At 40.8% G+C, this 17,902-nt stretch overlaps 2 protein-coding genes across 13 annotated transcripts; both read right to left on the bottom strand.

Moving 5' to 3' along the window:
* Positions 1–640: 640 nt before the first annotated feature.
* Positions 641–5,766, bottom strand: LOC110884751. 11 transcript variants are annotated; one of them, XM_022132465.2, is made up of 11 exons: positions 5,486–5,764; positions 4,543–5,024; positions 4,216–4,336; positions 3,892–4,111; positions 3,566–3,686; positions 3,009–3,167; positions 2,760–2,923; positions 2,229–2,672; positions 1,234–1,290; positions 959–1,015; positions 641–871 (listed from the first exon to the last, which is right to left on the bottom strand). In XM_022132465.2, the coding sequence occupies exons 6-11, from the start codon at positions 3,138–3,140 to the stop codon at positions 826–828; spliced, it is 900 nt and encodes a 299-aa protein (XP_021988157.1). In that variant the 5' UTR covers positions 3,141–3,167; positions 3,566–3,686; positions 3,892–4,111; positions 4,216–4,336; positions 4,543–5,024; positions 5,486–5,764; the 3' UTR covers positions 641–825. The 11 variants fall into 11 exon arrangements, with proteins under 11 accessions (XP_021988157.1, XP_021988159.1, XP_021988156.1 ...); XM_022132467.2 differs by having other exon boundaries at positions 4,216–4,352; XM_022132464.2 differs by having other exon boundaries at positions 4,216–4,396.
* A 712-nt stretch (positions 5,767–6,478) lies between these two features.
* LOC110884749 (nuclear mitotic apparatus protein 1) lies at positions 6,479–10,055 on the bottom strand. Of its 2 annotated transcripts, none has more exons than XM_035978500.1 (8): positions 9,939–10,055; positions 9,712–9,760; positions 9,086–9,225; positions 8,531–8,749; positions 7,995–8,143; positions 7,814–7,922; positions 7,187–7,672; positions 6,479–7,039 (listed from the first exon to the last, which is right to left on the bottom strand). In XM_035978500.1, exons 1-8 carry the CDS (start codon positions 9,945–9,947, stop codon positions 6,638–6,640), a joined length of 1,563 nt encoding a protein of 520 aa, XP_035834393.1. In that variant the 5' UTR covers positions 9,948–10,055; the 3' UTR covers positions 6,479–6,637. The 2 variants fall into 2 exon arrangements, with proteins under 2 accessions (XP_035834393.1, XP_035834394.1); XM_035978501.1 differs by having other exon boundaries at positions 7,187–7,666; positions 9,939–10,022.
* Positions 10,056–17,902: the final 7,847 nt, after the last annotated feature.

A 17,902-nucleotide genomic window follows, 5' to 3' on the forward strand; every position in this document is an offset into this window, starting at 1 on the left:
GGTTTTGATTTTACCCAAAAACCGAACCGAACCGAACCGTGCACACCCCTAGACCAGACGGTATGGGGGCCGGCTTAGGCCCGGCGCCAGGCCCCCACACCGCCCCCTCGGTCTGGCCCGTCCCAAACGGCTCCCACTCGCCGGTCTCGCCGTGCCTCCCTTCTCTCACATATACCTATACATACATATATATACATAAAGGGGCTCATCCCCCATCCCGCTAGGTCCATCCCCTTCAAGCCCCTCCTACGTGGCGGTGACGTGACAGCCCATCCCCTTGGGGATGTGGCTCTCCATACCCACCAGCCTAACAATTCCAGTACAGACTCCATCTGACAATTCCCTCTACTCCTTCAAAACTCTTTAAGTTTTGTGGCTTGCACGTCAAGAAAACTTTGTACGAGCAACCTTTCTAAGGGTTCTCGACTTCTATAATATCAATGTCATAAATGTTACAACCAAACAATTATGGACAGTGACTTCACCTTTGAATAATACTAGAGGGTAGGCTCGTGCGATGCACGGCAAGACCAACAGTTAGTGTTCTTCATTTTGTTGTGTGTTTGGGGAAAATGTTTATGTATGGATAAAAAATAATTAGCCAAAAGACAATGTAAGAGAAGCCATACAAAACGTGATAAGAGCTTGTACCATAAGCCGACCAGACAAAATTTAAGGCGTGCATAGCACAGGAAACTTTGTTTGTGGAATCTGTTTAAGAACAAACATGCATGCCAAGTCTAAAAACATACATTACAGGAAAAAAACTTAAAGGAGTTCATAAAACTTCCGGATTTATTCAATAATTCACGAAATCTTCTGCCGCTAATGCATGGCCATGTAGTCGGCGTTCCCCTTAGTAGTTTCTTGTCTACAACAGGTTTAAGGAAGTAAACATAAGCAACGGGTATGAGCTAGTCAAATCAAATATCTATATGCTTATAGGCAAAATATATACCTTTCACCTGGAGCGCTACCCACAGAACCATCTGAATAAGAACCTTCATAAGTAGGGCTGGGAAATAAAAAAAGGAAATGTTAGGCAAAACTTTAACTTGGATGATGTATATATTAGTAGCTCATATGCCATTATTTTGTACTAAAAATTTGATAGAATGTAACTTCGTTCAAGTAGTGAAATAGCGACAAATATTCAATTTTGAACATTTACTTAAACACAACACAAATGGATATGATGTGTAAAATGTATATGCTTATAGGCTAAATACATACCTTTCACCTGGAGCGCTACCCATAGAACCATCTGAATCAGAACCTTCATAAGTAGGGCTGTGAAAGAAAGAAAGGAAATGTTAGGCAGAACTTTAACCTGGATGATGTATATATTAGTAGTTCATATTCCATTATTTTGTACTAAAAAGTTGATAGAATGTAACTCCGTTCAAGTAAATTCCCATTTATGAACTGCAGTTCAAGCTCGTTGAAGTTCAATTCATTCCATTTAGCTATTTGGCATGGATAAACTAATGATTTAACTTAAATATCCAAACGAACAAAGAAGCATAAACAAATTCACTACAAAATTCATCATAATCGACATAAAGAAAGGTAACCTGCCGACTTGCCGCGGGTAAGTTCCATTACAATGCATTTCAACACTAAAGCGATGGGTTCGTATGCGTTCTCAAATCGAAAAAGCACATATCAAAACCAATGGTGTCGATCGTTTCTATTTTGCAGTTCGGCCACCAATAGGCTGATCACTTCAAAGGATCATGCTTCAGTCCAAATTAATGTTGGTCATTCGGACGAAAATGGTCTATATACTGGTCAATTTTCCACCTTTGCACTCTGCGATTTCGTGAGAGCCCAGGTTTGTCTTTTTTTTTTTTTCAATTTTACAATAAAAATATTATTTTATAATGTTGGAACAGTATATTATTACAATGCTAGTTATAAAACTTTATGGGTTATCTTTTTCATTTTTACCTGTATGGATCAAAACTGTCATCAGATTAAAAGTAATATATTGAAAACATATGTTAGCTCTTGTTTATTATTATTTATTAGTTTATATTATTTATATCTATTTTTCATATTTTTCCATTTAATAAGTATCAGTTTTATAGTTAGTCATAAAGAAATAAACATGATGTTTGTATCATATAATATTCAATTTTGAACATTTACTTAAACACAACACAAATGGATATGCAGTTATGTGGTTCATGGAATTTGGTAAGTCAAAAGTATATATAGAAACTTACATGTACTTTCTGATTGTTTCTTTGAGCTTAACCGGTGTTGGTATTATCATCACCCCTTTACCCTTCCTAGTCATGGGAGTAGGAGTGGTAGATCCAACGGATTGACAATTGGTTTCGTCTTGGAGCACACGCTTGCAGTTGAAGCTCTCAAAGGCCCCAAGATGGTAGTATGTGGATGTGTCAACTTGGATGGTTCGGGTGGTGCCCACAAGTGAGTGTAAGCAGTTTGGGATCGCTGAGATGCTACCGTTAGAGTTCTGTATCATGACTGGAGTGAAGTTATCCTGAATGCTTTCGGAATAAACAGTGTAGATATGCGAGAGACCCGATTCCACATTGAGTATAGACTGAGCAGTGGTGCTTGTTAGAATCTGTGCAGTGTCATCGAAGCACACGATGACCGCATTTGACGTGGAATCGAGCACATCAAGTTCAAGATGGAACCTGTTGAAAGTTTTTTTTTTTTTTCAGATGTGAAAGTGTATAAAGGCGTTTGCCAACGCACATAACTATAGAATACCAAAACCGAACCTTGCTCGGGGAAACATAACTGGGTTTTCACAGCCAACACACCATAGCTCCCTGTGATCACGCGATACACCTTTCATGCATTTTCCTCCTCCACACATAAGTCTGAACCACTCTTCGCTATTACGTACGCCTTTAATCACCACACGACAATTGAACTCAGCATTCTGCTTGGATTAGAAGAAACATATTTAATGTATGGATAATAATAATGCCCGGGGAAACAATCGAAATTATAGAAAGTGTTGATACCGTGTGTTTCTTATTTTCTCGACCATGGTGTAATATTTCTTCAAGAGTCGCCAAACTTTCTGAACAGTTAGCAACAGCAGTGGTTTTCTTCATGTTGGCAGGTGTCTTCCGATATTCAGTCACAGGTTGCATAATGAAAGGGAGGATGCTTGAATGTGGCTGTGTATTTATAGAGACATGAAAGTTTAAATGCAAAAATGTTATAGGATCTGAATATGAGAAGTCATCAGGTGTAAAGTTGCTCACACATCTAATTGCCTTAATGATAACAAATAATAATAATAATAATAATAATAATAATAATAATAATAATAATAATAAATGATGATAACATATATTTTGATGTTAGGGAATCTGAATATGAGAAGTCTATATATATAAATCTATATTATTAAATAAAATGGATGAGTTAATTAGTTAAAATATTATTTGAAAATCGTTTGGTAATTCCTGAAAAAATGAAAAAAAAAACCAATTTTAGCAAAATAAACAAAAACCATTTCATAATTTTTTTTTAAAATGTATGATAATATGAACTATGAAGGCTGAATAAGTACCAGATACACTCCGTCTTCTCCGGTATTGATGGTTGCATGAAATACGACAGAACTTCGGTCAGCATATCTTCAGAGCTAATATTGGATGTCCATGTCGATTTCGAAACCGAAGAATGATTACCTGACCACAATAATTCCTAGAATTAACATCAGCTCTATTATCAAGCAGCAATGCAACAATCTAAAACCACAAAACACCAAAAAAAAAAACAACATAACCACAATAATTCCTAGAATTAACATCAGCTCCATTATCAAGCAAATATGTCCAAGTAATACCGGGTTTCCAATTGCGTCTGTTACATAGAAAATGTTTAGAGCCATACCCATTGTTGTAGATATCTCGGCCTGTGTTACGTTCATCGTGTTTTCTCTAAACGTTCGTGTCACTTGGGCCAACAGCCCGGGTTTGTCGGGTTTGAATAGCTCGAGACGCACACCCTCGGGTGCCCTTCTTTCAACCGCGGCTTTTAAACACATGATCACTCGTTGCTTTTCGGCTTCTGAACTAATCGGGCTTCCATCTATATGTCTGATATAAAATTCCTGAAAAAATGAAAAAAAACCAATTTTAGCAAAATAAACAAAAAACATTTCATAAGTTATTTTAAAATGTATGATAATATGAACTATGAAGGCTGAATAAGTACCAGATACGCTCCGTCTTCTCCGGTATTGATGGTTGCGTGAAATACGACAGAACTTCGGTCAGCATATCTTCGGAGCTAATATTGGATGTCCATGTCGATTTCGAAACCGAAGAATGATCACCTGGCCACAATAATTCCTAGAATTAACATCAGCTCCATTATCAAGCAGCAATGCAACAATCTAAAACCACAAAACACCAAAAAAAAAAAACAGCATAACCACAATAATTCCTAGAATTAACATCAGCTCCATTATCAAGCAATAATGTCCAAGTAATACCAGGTTTCCAATCGCGTCCGTTACATAGAAAATGTTTAGAGCCATACCCGTTGTTGTAGATATCTCGGCCTGTGTTACGTTCATCGCGTTTTCTCTAAACGTTCGTGTCACTTGGGCCAACAGCCCGGGTTTGTCGGGTTTGAATAGCTCGAGACGCACACCCTCGGGTGCCCTTCTTTCAACCGCGGCTTTTAAGCACATGATCACTCGCTGCTTTTCGGCTTCTGAACTAACATCAGCTCCATTATCAAGCAATAATGTCCAAGTAATACCGGGTTTCCAATCGCGTCCGTTACATAGAAAATGTTTAGAGCCATACCCATCTGAAGTTGAAAGCTAAAATTTCACAGGTTTTATATCCCAACCATGAACATGGTCGGAGTTGCAGACACGCCACCCAAACCGCCTGCCTGACCGCCCAAGTTGTAGGAGGAAGTAGAGGGTGTAGGTCCCACAAGGAAAAGGAAACTCGACCTCACCATCGACTTCAAACCACCAAATTTGTTGGAGATAAGCAACTGAACGGAATCTGCATAAAAAACTACCAAATAAGCCTTATATATTAGTAGCATATCTCTCATCTATTTTACATATATATACCTATTTATCAAGTAAACAGTTCATAACTTCTTCATCGATTAAGTAACTTTTACATATTAACCTTCAACGCACCGTAGCTTTGACCAAACTTTGACCCAAAACTACACAGGGGCACGCCTTTTTGCCCCTGATCGACACTTTTTAAACCAAAAGGCGGGGTTAAAAGCAGAATTGCTAGAACAAATCTAAACCATTCATTTGTTTTAAAGTGAAATAAAAGTTGGTATGTTTATAAAAAGATTAAATGATTTCCTTACCTAATTAACTAATTTCTCTACTTTTATTTTGCTCTCTCTTCCTCATAACAAACTTCGTACACATGTGCAGATCGGAGAATTATAGTGAATTTACATGTGTGAAGATGTTTAGAATATAGATGTAGACTTTCACCTGGATTCCTCTGTAGAAATCCAACTCCAGTATCTACGATCGTCAATCCCAGTTATCGCTAATCCATTGGAAGATATCAAAACACAAGCTTTTCCTGTGCCTTTATCCAACCAAACTTTCTGCAAAAAAAAAAAAAAAAACAAAAAAAAAAAAACCAAAATCATATCAATAAACTTTATTTAAAAAAAAGCAAAAGAACCCATTTCAAGAAACATCAAGATCACACCATCTGCTTTAGTAAATTACTACCTAACTCAATTCAGTATCAAACCAAATTATCATGTCATCATTGTGGGATGTTTTGATGTGAGCATGCATCATGCATTTAAACTAATTATTGCAATTTCAAACAAATTATAATCCGCTTTACAACTCTGTTTCTAACAAACCCTAATCACCAACCAAAATACATATTCAATTACACATAAACACATACAAAAGTGAAGTCTTTATGCAACAAAAATTGTTTCTAAATAAAACCAAAAAGAATCCCAAAATCAAATCAATACACTTCACTAAAAACACAAGGATCCAATTCAAAATTACCACTATTGTTATTTCAAGTTAAAATCATCAGTTTATAGTACAGATTCCAAACAAATAATAATCCAATTTACAAATCTGTTTCTAACATACCCTAATCACCAATCAACAAACAAATTCAACCAATACACACAAAACACTAATAATTGGCAAGAACAGAATTACCTACGTTTCAAACCTTGTTCTGGCCTCCCGAGTCCCGAGCGCACCACACCACCGAAGTCTCCATCTCTGGCAGCCGACACCAACCGTTCACCGTAGGTTGAACATCCAAAGGAGTTCCTTGAAATGGTGTGATCGATTCCACAGCTTCAGAGGTTGAGAGAACCCTAATTAAAAGGAATAAGGTGGATGGAGGCGGACTTATGATTTTGTAATATATTATTTTAATCAATATTAATTTAAGTATTGCATTTAAAACATCATAAATGTTGATTTTAAAATAGAACATGTAACTAAATTTTAGATTATATATAGATTTAGGATCAATCCCATTACATATAGATAGAATAACTTGTTACATAGTTTACAAAAGATACAAAATGGATGGGGGTACAAAGCCTCATCGACACAAGTTTCATCCTATAATATTACCCGCCCACGATAGGTCTAACGATAGACATGAGAAAACACGCCAATAGTAACGGCAACACTGACTCCAACACGTGCCCTCACGGGCTCGGTGTGATCATTAGCCATGGTGATCGCCTGCTCCACAGCAGCAATCATCGGCTCCATAGCAGCAATCCTCTGCTCCATAGCAGCAATCATAGGCTCAAGAGCAGCAGTCCACTGCTTAAGAGCAGCAACCTCCTGCTCAGCAGTGGCAACACTCTGAAACATAGTGAAGACATCATGGTTGACGAGCTGCCCCCGCTCCTGCAGCTCCTGCATCTTCATCAACCTAGCCTTCTTAGCCTTAACCTCCTCCTCCTTGAGCTGCTGCTGCTTCTGTTTGCTCATCAACTCAGCCTTCATAGCCTTAACCTCCTCATCAAACTGCTGCTGCTTCTGTAATTATTATAACAACATGAACTTTGTAAAAACATAATTGACATGCAACCCACCCATTTCGCCACCTCAAATCTAACAAAATAATTAACTATGATGAAGACTAATTGTATGATGGAAATTGTATATTTAAAGCTTGATGAGTACCTTTCGGATATATGCAACTGTATGCCCAGCACAAGCAGTAGCCTGCTCCTTAGCAGCAAACCTCGGCTCAAGAGCAGCAAGCCTCTGCTCAAGAACAGCATTCACCTGCACAAGAGGAGCAATCCTCTGCTTATCAGCAGCAACTTCCTGCTCAGCAGTGGCAACAATCTGAGACAAAGTGAAGATATCATGGTTGATGAGCTGCTGCTGCTCCTGCTGCTCCTGCTGCTGCTCCCGTAAGTTCATCAACCTAGCCTTCAAAGCCTCAGATTGCTCGTTATGCTGGTACTGCTCCAGCACGCTCATCAACTCAGCCCTACTAACCTCAAACACCATGTCAAGCTGGCGCTTCTTCTCCTGTATGCTCGTCAACTTAGCCTTTTGAACCTTAACAATCTCCTCCTTGAGCTGCTGCTGCTTCTGTAAGCTCATCAACTTAGCCTTCATATCCTTAACACCCTCATCAACCTGCTGCAGCTCCTGTAACTATTATTATAACAACATCAACTTCCTCAAAACATAATTGACATGATGCTAGATACAACAGAACAACAAAAATCTAACAAACTAATTAACTATGATGAAGTAAATTTGGAACTAACTGTATATTTAAAGCTTGATGAGTACCTTTCGGCTATCTGCAACTCGATGCCCAGCACAAGCAGTAGCTTCTTCCGTGACTGCAAGACCCAAGGCTTCACCCACTTTCTTTAAAACATCTTCATCATTCCAGTACCTTGTTGTTTGTAATACAATAATTAATTCATAATTCGAATTTTTACACAGACATAGATTAATGATTAACAACCTCATCATAGCTGTTGGACCACCAGATTCTATCTCTTCTAAAATAGGTTTCAAAGATGGATTTTCTTTGATACGCGCCATCCGTACTTCAAGCTGCTCCTTTTTAGCGGGATTAGATAAACTTTCAAGCATCTGAGACACTGATGGATCCTGCCAGATATAGACAAAAGAAAGACTTTAATTCTACCGTATTACATTACCAAACTTATAATAACAAGGCAAGTTGGATTTTAATAACCCAAACTCTGACACATTGGCCGGTGTATGATTATAAGCAAAATGATTATAATCCATACTGACAATTTGACCACTTACATAATCATCATGTATGATTATAAGCAAAATGAGGAAACATACATTCCTTGTGGGCAAAATCGAGTGAAAAAATTAAGTGTAACCTACGATGAATATGCAAGTGGGATTGTCTTGGAAACGAAATGAAGTTAAGAGCGCCACAGGTTAAATTGTCAGTATGTATATAACTATTGATTATTATCGGCCAATAGGTCGTAGTTTAGATCATAACAAGAGTAACACCTGCATGATGAAAGTACCAAGACTTTTCGCCATCTTCATGAGCTGAGGGTTTTGCATAACCTGCTGCTCCATGGTTAAAAAATACTGTCGTTTGACATCAAACTGACGAACGCCGTCACCATGAAAAGTCTGCCGAAATTGCTCAGCCATCTTGTTGAATGATGGATCGTTTTCTATTTGCTTTGCTATATCCTTAATTCTTGGATCATGTAACCATACCTGTATGTGTAACACCGTTTATTAAAAAGAAAAATAAAAACTTGTACGCTAGATTCTTTTAGTTTGATTGAAAGTCAAATTTTTTATATAACCATAATTCAAATAATTATGTTTAACTAACCGTATATAATGCATTTGAACTTGCAACACCACCAAACTCTTGTTTTAAACCAAAGAGGCGTTTGTGCAGATGATTAAATGGTTGCTCTATCCCTTACATTTTTTAAAAGCTAGCATTATCATGCGTGCACACACACACACACACACACACACACACACACACACACACACACACAGAGATTAAGTTATGTATGATCATGAAAGAAAGGAGTGTACATTAAGTAGACCCGCCATAGATAAGAAGAAGTCACAAGGATTTGCATGAAATACAGATCCAGGCATGAAGGGCATAGCAGGTGCAGGTTGTGCATGTGAAGAGCTTGACCCCAAGGAAACGGCAAGATTAGTTTTCTCTTCTGCATTGGAAAACAAACGTATTTAGAAGTACAAAGGAAAAACAGATAAAGAACCCACATATGTATCAAATAGAAAAACGTATTTGAACCGACACTACTTTTTTAAGGGGATCGACATGAAGCATAATAAAGATACAAAAGGTCACTGGTAGGAGCAGAAGATACAAAAGTGAAGTAGAAGAAGGACCCGGTGATCGACATGAAGCCTAAATCCAAGCATAACGATAAAAACATCCAACAATGGTGCCAACACTGAAGCAAGCAAATGGTTAAGCTTTCATTTTATTACAATGGGACAAGAACCAGCAACACTAAGTAACAACCTAACACATGAACATAATAATTTTGTGGGGATAAACAGTCCTAATTACTCAGTATTTGTGAGGTCAATCTAGTATTAACAGTTAAAGAAACAAACAATTTCACGAGACACTAACTTAATTTCACATATATGACACATGAACAAACAAACAAACAAACACATACCCCCCACTGAGGTTTCAGGTGTGGCAGCAGCAGCATCTTTCTCATTCACCTACCCACAATCAAAATCATCAGAAAACCTAAACCTTAGACGAAGATTCAAAAATCAAACAATCAATTTAGCAAACCCAGTAAAAAACAAACTAGGCCCTCACGAATCGCAGCGAATCAAAGGGTGGGGGGATTCCAAAAACATAGGATAATCGGAGGTTAAGGTGACAGGGTTTTACCTTGGACATTTTGATTGAAGCGACGAAACAATAGTAATAAATTGATGTTTTAGGTCTGAGTTTACTGTGGATGGTTTTATGGTAAAAAAATCAAGAGAGTAAACTTTCGTTTCGATCTATGTGGTTTGGTCATTTTAACGCTTTTGTCCCAGTTCTTTAAAAACGAACATTTTGATCCCTGATCAATAATCGGAGGTTAAGCTGCTTGACGCCGGCCTGATTTACCCGATCTCGGATTCTGCATGGGTCAGCCTTGTCCAGGTAGTTCCCAAGAATGGGGGTATGACCGTGGTGGTGAACGAGAAGAATGAACCGATACCCACCAGGACAGTCACCGGATGGAGAGTCTGCATTGACTACCGCAGACTCAATGATGCCACCCGCAAGGATCACTTTCCCTTGCCGTTTATTGATCAGATGCTTGAGCGACTGTCTGGGCAGCAGTTCTATTGTTTCCTTGATGGTTTTTCTGGTTATTTCCAGATTCCCATCGCACCGGAGGATCAGGAGAAAACCACCTTTACATGCCCCTACGGCACTTTTGCGTACCTGCCGTTTGGACTATGTAATGCTCCGGCTACTTTTCAGCGCTGTATGGTGGCCATATTTCACGAGCTTATCGAGGACTCCATGGAGGTTTTCATGGACGACTTTTCTGTTTTTGGGAGTTCCTTCGATTCGTGTCTGCGTAATCTAGATCGAGTGCTAGCTCGTTATGAGAAGACGAACCTGATGCTTAATCAGGAGAAGTGTCATTTTATGGTTCGTGAGGGGGTTGTGTTAGGTCACAAGATTTCACACGCGGGGCTTGAGGTGGATCAGGCCAAGATTGATACGATTTCTAAGCTCCCGCCGCCTACTTCTGTGAAACCTATTAGGAGCTTCTTAGGTCACGTAGGATTCTATCGCCGCTTTATTCGTGACTTCTCTAAGATAGCTAGACCCATGACCCAGTTGTTGGAGAAGGACAGGCATTCGTTTTTGATGCCGAATGCACTAGGGCCTGCGAGTTGTTGAAGGAGAGGCTTGTTACTGCTCCCATTCTTGTGGCTCCCGATTGAGTCTTCCGTTTGAAGTCATGTGCGACGCGAGTGATTCTGCCGTTGGAGCCGTGTTAAGGCAGCGTAGGGAGAAACATTTCCATCCCATCTATTACGCTAGCAAGACCCTAAACCATGCTCAGGAGAATTACACCACGACTGAGAAGGAGTTGTTAGCGGTCGTGTTTGCATGTGACAAGTTTCGGTCCTACTTAGTGCTTTCTAAGACCATTATTTTTACAGATCACGCTGCACTTAGGTACTTGTTCGCGAAGAAGGACGCGAAACCCAGGTTGATTAGGTGGATTATCTTGCTCCAGGAGTTTGACATAGAGGTTAGGGATAAGAAGGGAGCAGAAAACGTGGCTGCTGACCACCTATCTAGGCTTGAGAATTCAGAGAGTGAGCTGTCTAGCGGGGGGGGGGGACAATAGGCGATTCCTTCCCCCATGAGATGTTGATGTATGTGAGGGCCCAGGAGGAGGCTATCCCTGGTTCGCAGATTTTGCGAACTACCTGTCCACGGGAGAGCTTCCATACGAGATGCCATACCAGCAGAAGAAGAAATTCTTTGCCGACCTTAAATTCTACATATGGGAGGATCCTTTTTTGTTTAGGATAGGTATGGATCAGATGGTTCGGAGGTGTGTGACTGCACCCGAGACTCGTAGTATTCTTGAGCATTGTCATTCGGGGCCCGCTGGTAGCCACTACGGGGGAGCGTATACCGCTAAGCGGGTGTTTGATTCGGGGTTTTATTGGCCCACCATCTTTAGGGACGCCCACGAGTTTGTCCGTAGCTGTGATGCTTGCCAGAGAGCCGGCAACATCTCATCCCAGAATGAGATGCCTCAAAACCCCATCCAGGTAGTTGAGATATTCGATATCTGGGGCATCGATTTCATGGGACTCTTTCCCATGTCACGTGGGAGTCGTTACGTCCTTGTAGCTATCGATTATGTCACACCCTAAAATACCACATGCGGAAACCCCGCATGGCGTGTGACGTACCAGGATCCAGCCACCAATCACATTGAACCAATAACAAAATATTATATAAAAATTCCCATTTATTACGTTAAAGTATTCTCAAAACATAACTTAAATCTTAACTTATTCAGCGGAAGCATAAAGTAAATCAATGTTCAATGTTCAAAAGTAAATATATGAAAAACCAATGGTCTTGTCACATGTTTGCAAGTTTCTCAACCCATGACCACTCCAGCAATCCCAGACAGCAGGTTCCATATCCAAGAATCTAACGACCTACGAGCATGCAGCAAGTGTATCAACACAAAGCTGGCGAGTTCACAGTTTTGTAAAAACGTTAGTTGCCAAGTGTTTAGTTTAGTTTAATAACAATGTTGATAATAACTCGAGTACCCCAAGATGGCGTCAGTTTGTTTGCCTGTCCCCAATGCCCCCATCAAAACATTGGTCGTGATTTAAGGTCATTAGTTCACGCCCACCCTCTCAGGTACGGTGTGAGGTTGCCAAGCCTAATAGCGCTATCAACTAATACCCCGTTACCTCTCAGGTAACTAATTCGGTATAAGATGGGACTTAAAGTGATAGGAGTAAGTGTATTATCCAACATCCCAGTTTAACCCAGAAAAGATGTATTCCTCTCAAGAATACCCATTTGATTGTCCCACCCACCGGGACGCATGCTCAAGAGAAGTGAACTCACCTTTGGTTTGGTCGGTAAGACTAATTACTTGTTTACGTTTACAGTTGGTCAACCAAATCCTAATATGGTCACCAATGATAATCAGTTTCATATGCAATAAATCACGTTCTCTTCACATACATTAAACAAGTGTCGTACAAGTATTTACACACATCGTTCACATGTCATAACAGTAAATTAAGCATTCATAGCATTCATCACGTAATGTGCGGCCCATCTAATTCTAGTCCCAAAGGAAGTGCGATATTCACACTCCTATGTGCGAGCATCCGATAGTGTGCGACCCAGGTGTGCACCAGCCTTAAGAGACTAGGCGGCCCAATCCAATCAACTGCCCACGAGAGAGATTGTGCAATTCACGAAATGTTTTGGCCCACTAAGGAGCAGCCCACAACAAGTGTGCGACTCTCCTTAGAGTGTGCGACCCGTGCCTCGTGTGACCCAATTTAGTGTGTGTGTGGCCCAAATGTGTCTATGTATGTCTAATAATTTGTGTACAGTCCAGTAAATACATGAAGCCCATTTAAGTGTGTGATCCGTGCCTGAGTGTGCGACTCGGTGGTTGAGTGCGATCAAAGTTAAGGTGTGCGATCAGTTATGCATTTCCATATATAATGGTTTCAGTTACAAACTTTCCTTTACACGATCAAAACAACCACAACTTCCCATATATCACACAAACCCTAATTCATGGAAGTTTCATCTTTAACACTTAATCATCATCATTCACACCAACCTTTACATGAACATAATTATTATTCATGCATACATAACTCAATCGAAACCATTATCACAAATCGTCAACCATCTAATCCCCTGGACTACCAATTATTACTAAGGTAAACTCATCACTTTTTAATAATGCAAGACCCTAATTCATCGATCACCAATCATCATACGTCTAGTTCGGATCTATCAGTTGGCTATCACAAAGTGTTCATCGCATACCCTACTATCATGCGAATCTCACATCTCCAACATTAAATAATAATAATCATCAAATAATTCATCACATCATCACATCACTAAGTATTACAAGAGATTAAATCAAGCAATAATGATCATGTACTAATCGAATTCTAGGTGAAACCAAGGGAATTCTTTGAGAGTGAAGGGGCGGCCGTCAGATCGAAGAGGGAAGGAAAGGGCGAGAGGATACTAGGGTTGCTATGTTATTGTATAATTTTCTAACTAAAGAGATTACACACAACCCTTATGTGTGTATGCGCATAAAAGGGCCTACCGGGCCTAGCTTGTGCTTTTGCTTGAACCATGCATCGATACACCAAAGGTACGGGTTTGGGCCGAGGACAAATCCCAAACGATGAAGGAATGTGCGAGTGTGGGAGGGTTATGCGCCCCTGAGACTTTGTGCGATCAACAAAAACATACATACTTATTTATGGCATTCGTATAGTGTATAACCTCACAACCATTCACATAAAATTAAACATTTCAATTTATCAGATAACGTATATGCAAGTAACAAAGAATCAGTACAAGGAAAAGCCCTTCAAATTACGGGTTGTCACATCATCCCCAACTTGAAAGAAATTTCGTCCCAAAATTTGATAAGCAATAACAGAGGGGTGGAGTGATAGTTCAAGATGATTGTGGATTTTCCTCAGTTGCCACATCATCCCCAACTTAAAAGGGAATTTCGTCCCGAAATTCACCAGTTATATCAGGATCTGGTTCAGCAGTTTTGAACAGTTGAGGATACTTGAGCTTTATCTGATCCTCGCGTTCCCACGTGGACTCCGGTCCACGCCTTGAGTTCCAACGGACTCTCACAATTGGAATTCGACTATGCTTACGAACCTTAACTTCCCGGTCCATGATTTCAATAGGTTCTTCAACGAACTGCAACTTATCGTCGATTTTCAGTTCTTGAAATGGTACTACAAGTGTTTCATCGGACAAACACTTCTTTAGATTTGAGACATGGAAGACATCATGAACTTCCCCAATTCCGCAGGTAACTTAAGTTTGTACGCCACTTTACCGATTCGTTCCAGAATTTTGAATGGCCCAACTTAACGTGGGTTAAGCTTGCTGCGCTTCCCAAAGCGCACCACACCCTTCCAGGGTGAGACTTTCAACATCACGCGATCGCCTATAGCGAACTCCAAGGGTTTCCTACGCTTATCAGCGTAGCTTTTCTTACGGGCATGCGCTGTCGCCATATGATTTCTGATCTGAACAATCTTATCAGAGGTCTCAAGTACAAGTTCCGGACCTGTGATCTGGCTGCCACCCACCTCAGCCCAACAAAGAGGAGATCGACATTTCCGTCCGTACAGTGCCTCGAACAGAGCTGCCTGGATACTGGAGTGGTAACTGTTGTTATAAGAAAATTCTACCAGTGGCAAGTGTTTTTCCCAACCTTTACCAAAGTCGATTGCACATGCACGCAACATGTCTTCAAGTGTCTGAATGGTTCGTTCACTTTGCCCATCCGTCTGAGGGTGATAAGCGGTGCTCATGTCGAGACGTGAGCCAAATGATTTGTGCATCGCCTGCCACAAATTGGAGATGAAACGCGGATCATGATCAGAGATGATAGAGGTTGGCACTCCGTGCCTAGAAACCACCTCTTTCAAGTATATTCCAGCAAGCTGTAAGAACATGTCAGTTACCTTGATCGCAAGAAAGTGCATAGATTTCGTCAGACGGTCAACGATCACCCAGATGGTATCATTTCCGTTTTGGGTTCTAGGTAAGCCAGTGACAAAGTCCATAGAAATATGTTCCCATTTCCACATGGGTATTTCTGGTTGCTGAAGCAATCCAGACGGTTTCTGGTATTCCACCTTGACCTTCGCACAAGTCAAGCATTTAATCACATACGTCGCGATGTGGGCTTTCATCTTCTGCCACCAATATAAAACTTTTAGATCCTGATACATCTTATCAGAACCCGAATGAACAGAGTATCGAGACTTGTGTGCTTCATCCGTCACAAGCTCTCTAAGATTTCCATGCAAAGGGACCCATATTCGCTCCATGAAATAGCGACTACCGTCAGATCTTTCCACATGTTGTTTCTCCAAGCCTCGCATATCTTCAGCTTTAAGGTTCTCGTCTTTCAACGCTTCAGTTTGGGCAGAATGAATCTGGTCTGAATAGTTTGAGTGAATGGTGAGCTGCAAAGCCCGAACACGTTTAGGCTTTGTTTCCTTGCGGCTAAGGGCATCAACTACAACGTTAGCTTTGCCTGGACGGTATTTGATTGCACAATCATAATCGTTTAAGAGTTCTACCCAGCGACGCTGTCGCATGTTCAACTCTTTCTGATCAAAGATGTGCTGAAGGCTCTTGTGGTCGGTATAAATAGTGCATTTAGTACGGTACAAGTAATGCCTTTAGATTTTTAACGCAAAAACCACGCCCCCCAGCTCCAAGTCGTGAGTCGTGTAATTCTTCTCATGAACCTTCAATTGTCACGAAGCGTAAGCTATCACCTTCTCGCATTACATCAGCACGCAACCGAGACCCTGAATAGAAGCATCACAGTACACCACGAAATCTTCGGTACCCTCAGGTAAGGACAAGATGGGTGCACTGCAGAGTTTTTGTTTCAGAAGCTGAAAAGCATCGTCCTGTTTTGTTCCCCTAGGAGTATACAACCCCTTTCTGTGTCAACGCGGTAAGAGGTTGAGCGATCCTTGAGAAATGTTTAATAAACCTGCGGTAGTATCCAGCGAGACCAAGAAATTGTCGCACCTCCGAAGGATTCTTCGGTGCCGCCCAATTTCTGATAGCGTCGATCTTAGCGGGATCCACGTGTATTCCCAGTTCGTTAACAATGTGGTCGAGGAAGTGTACTTCTCAAATTCAGAAGTCGCACTTAGAAAACTTCGTGTAGAGTTGCTCCTTTCTCGGGAGCTCCAAGATAAGACGCAAGTGCCGCTCGTGGTCCTCCTTTCTCTTAGAATAGATCAAAATGTCGTCAATAAACACAATGACGAAATCGTCGAGGTATGGTTTGCACACACGGTTCATGAGCTCCATGAAAAACGCTGGTGCGTTAGTTAATCCGAATGGCATAACCAGAAACTCTTAGTGACCATATCATGTTCGAAAAGCTGTTTTAGGAACATGCTCCTCTCGGACTCTCATCTGATGATAGCCCGATCTTAAGTCAATTTTTGAATAGAAGCTTGACCCTTGCAGCTGGTCAAACAGATCGTCGATGCATGGCAGAGGATAACGGTTCTAAACAATCACCTTATTGAGTTCACGGTAGTCAATACACATACGAAAGGACCCGAATTTCTTCTTCACGAATAGGACTGGGGCTCCCCAAGGCGAAGAACTAGGTCGGATAAAGCCTCTATCCAACAGTTCCTGAAGTTAATTAGATAGTTCTTGCAACTCTCATGGTGCAAGACGATAAGGAGCACGAGCAATCGGGGCTGCTCCTGGTGTAAGGTCGATTTGAAATTCCACCTGACGGTGAGGAGGTAAACCAGGAAGTTCTTCGGGAAAAACATCAGAAAACTCACGAACCACAGGCATATCTTCGATTCTCCTTTCCTCAGGCTGAGTGTCAGTAACAAGTGCTAAAATAGCAGGATAGCCCTTCCGTAAACACTTCTGGGCTCTCATAGCTGAGATGATGCTAATCATTGCACCACTTCGATGTCCTTGGACCGACAATGATTCTCCACTGGGGAGAGGAATACGTACGATTTTCTCTTTACAAAGAATTTTCGCTTGGTGTTTAGACAACCACTCCATATGAACGACTACGTCGAAGTTTCCAAGAGTAACGTGGAGTAGGTCAATGTCGAACACTTGACCTATAAGATCGAGTTTACACCCAAAATGAACGTGCGAGGCTTCAATTGACTTGCCATCAGCCAATTCTACAATGTGTTTGTTCACGAGAGGTGTTGGAGTCAACCCTAACTAACGACTGAACCCTAAGGACGCGTAACTTCAATCGGCACCAGAGTCGAATAAAACAGAAGCAAAAAGGTTGTTCACAGAAAACGTACCGGCCACAACGTTGCCATCGTTCCTAGCTTCACCAGCGCCGATAGTAAACACCCTTCCCCGCGCACCATTCCCACCATTATTGTCGTTGTTATTGTTCCCAGTGTTGTTGTTATTATTCCCAACATTCTGATTCAGTTGAGGGCAATCTCTCCTGAAGTGACCCTTGTCTCCACACTGGAAACACCCCTTTCGGTTACCCTGGTTCTGTTGAGGTTACTGTCTTTCTTGTT

Source organism: Helianthus annuus, chromosome 10, assembly GCF_002127325.2.
Source record: "Helianthus annuus cultivar XRQ/B chromosome 10, HanXRQr2.0-SUNRISE, whole genome shotgun sequence".
NCBI lineage: Eukaryota > Viridiplantae > Streptophyta > Magnoliopsida > Asterales > Asteraceae > Helianthus > Helianthus annuus.

Bases quoted from the DNA above. Each gene is read 5' to 3' on its own strand.
- LOC110884751 (XM_022132472.2), bottom strand. From the start codon at position 3,140: ATGCAACCTGTGACTGAATATCGGAAGACACCTGCCAACATGAAGAAA. The intron at 1,291-2,228 runs GTAAGTTTCTAT...TTTCTTTCACAG, and splicing joins GAAACAATCAGAAAGTACAT to CCCTACTTATGAAGGTTCTG. The intron at 1,016-1,233 runs GTATGTATTTAG...TTTATTTCCCAG, and splicing joins GGTAGCGCTCCAGGTGAAAG to CCCTACTTATGAAGGTTCTT.
- LOC110884749 (XM_035978500.1), bottom strand. The intron at 9,226-9,711 runs GTATGTGTTTGT...TTTCCAATGCAG, and splicing joins ACCTGAAACCTCAGTGGGGG to AAGAGAAAACTAATCTTGCC. The intron at 8,144-8,530 runs GTGTTACTCTTG...TATATCTGGCAG, and splicing joins TTGGTACTTTCATCATGCAG to GATCCATCAGTGTCTCAGAT.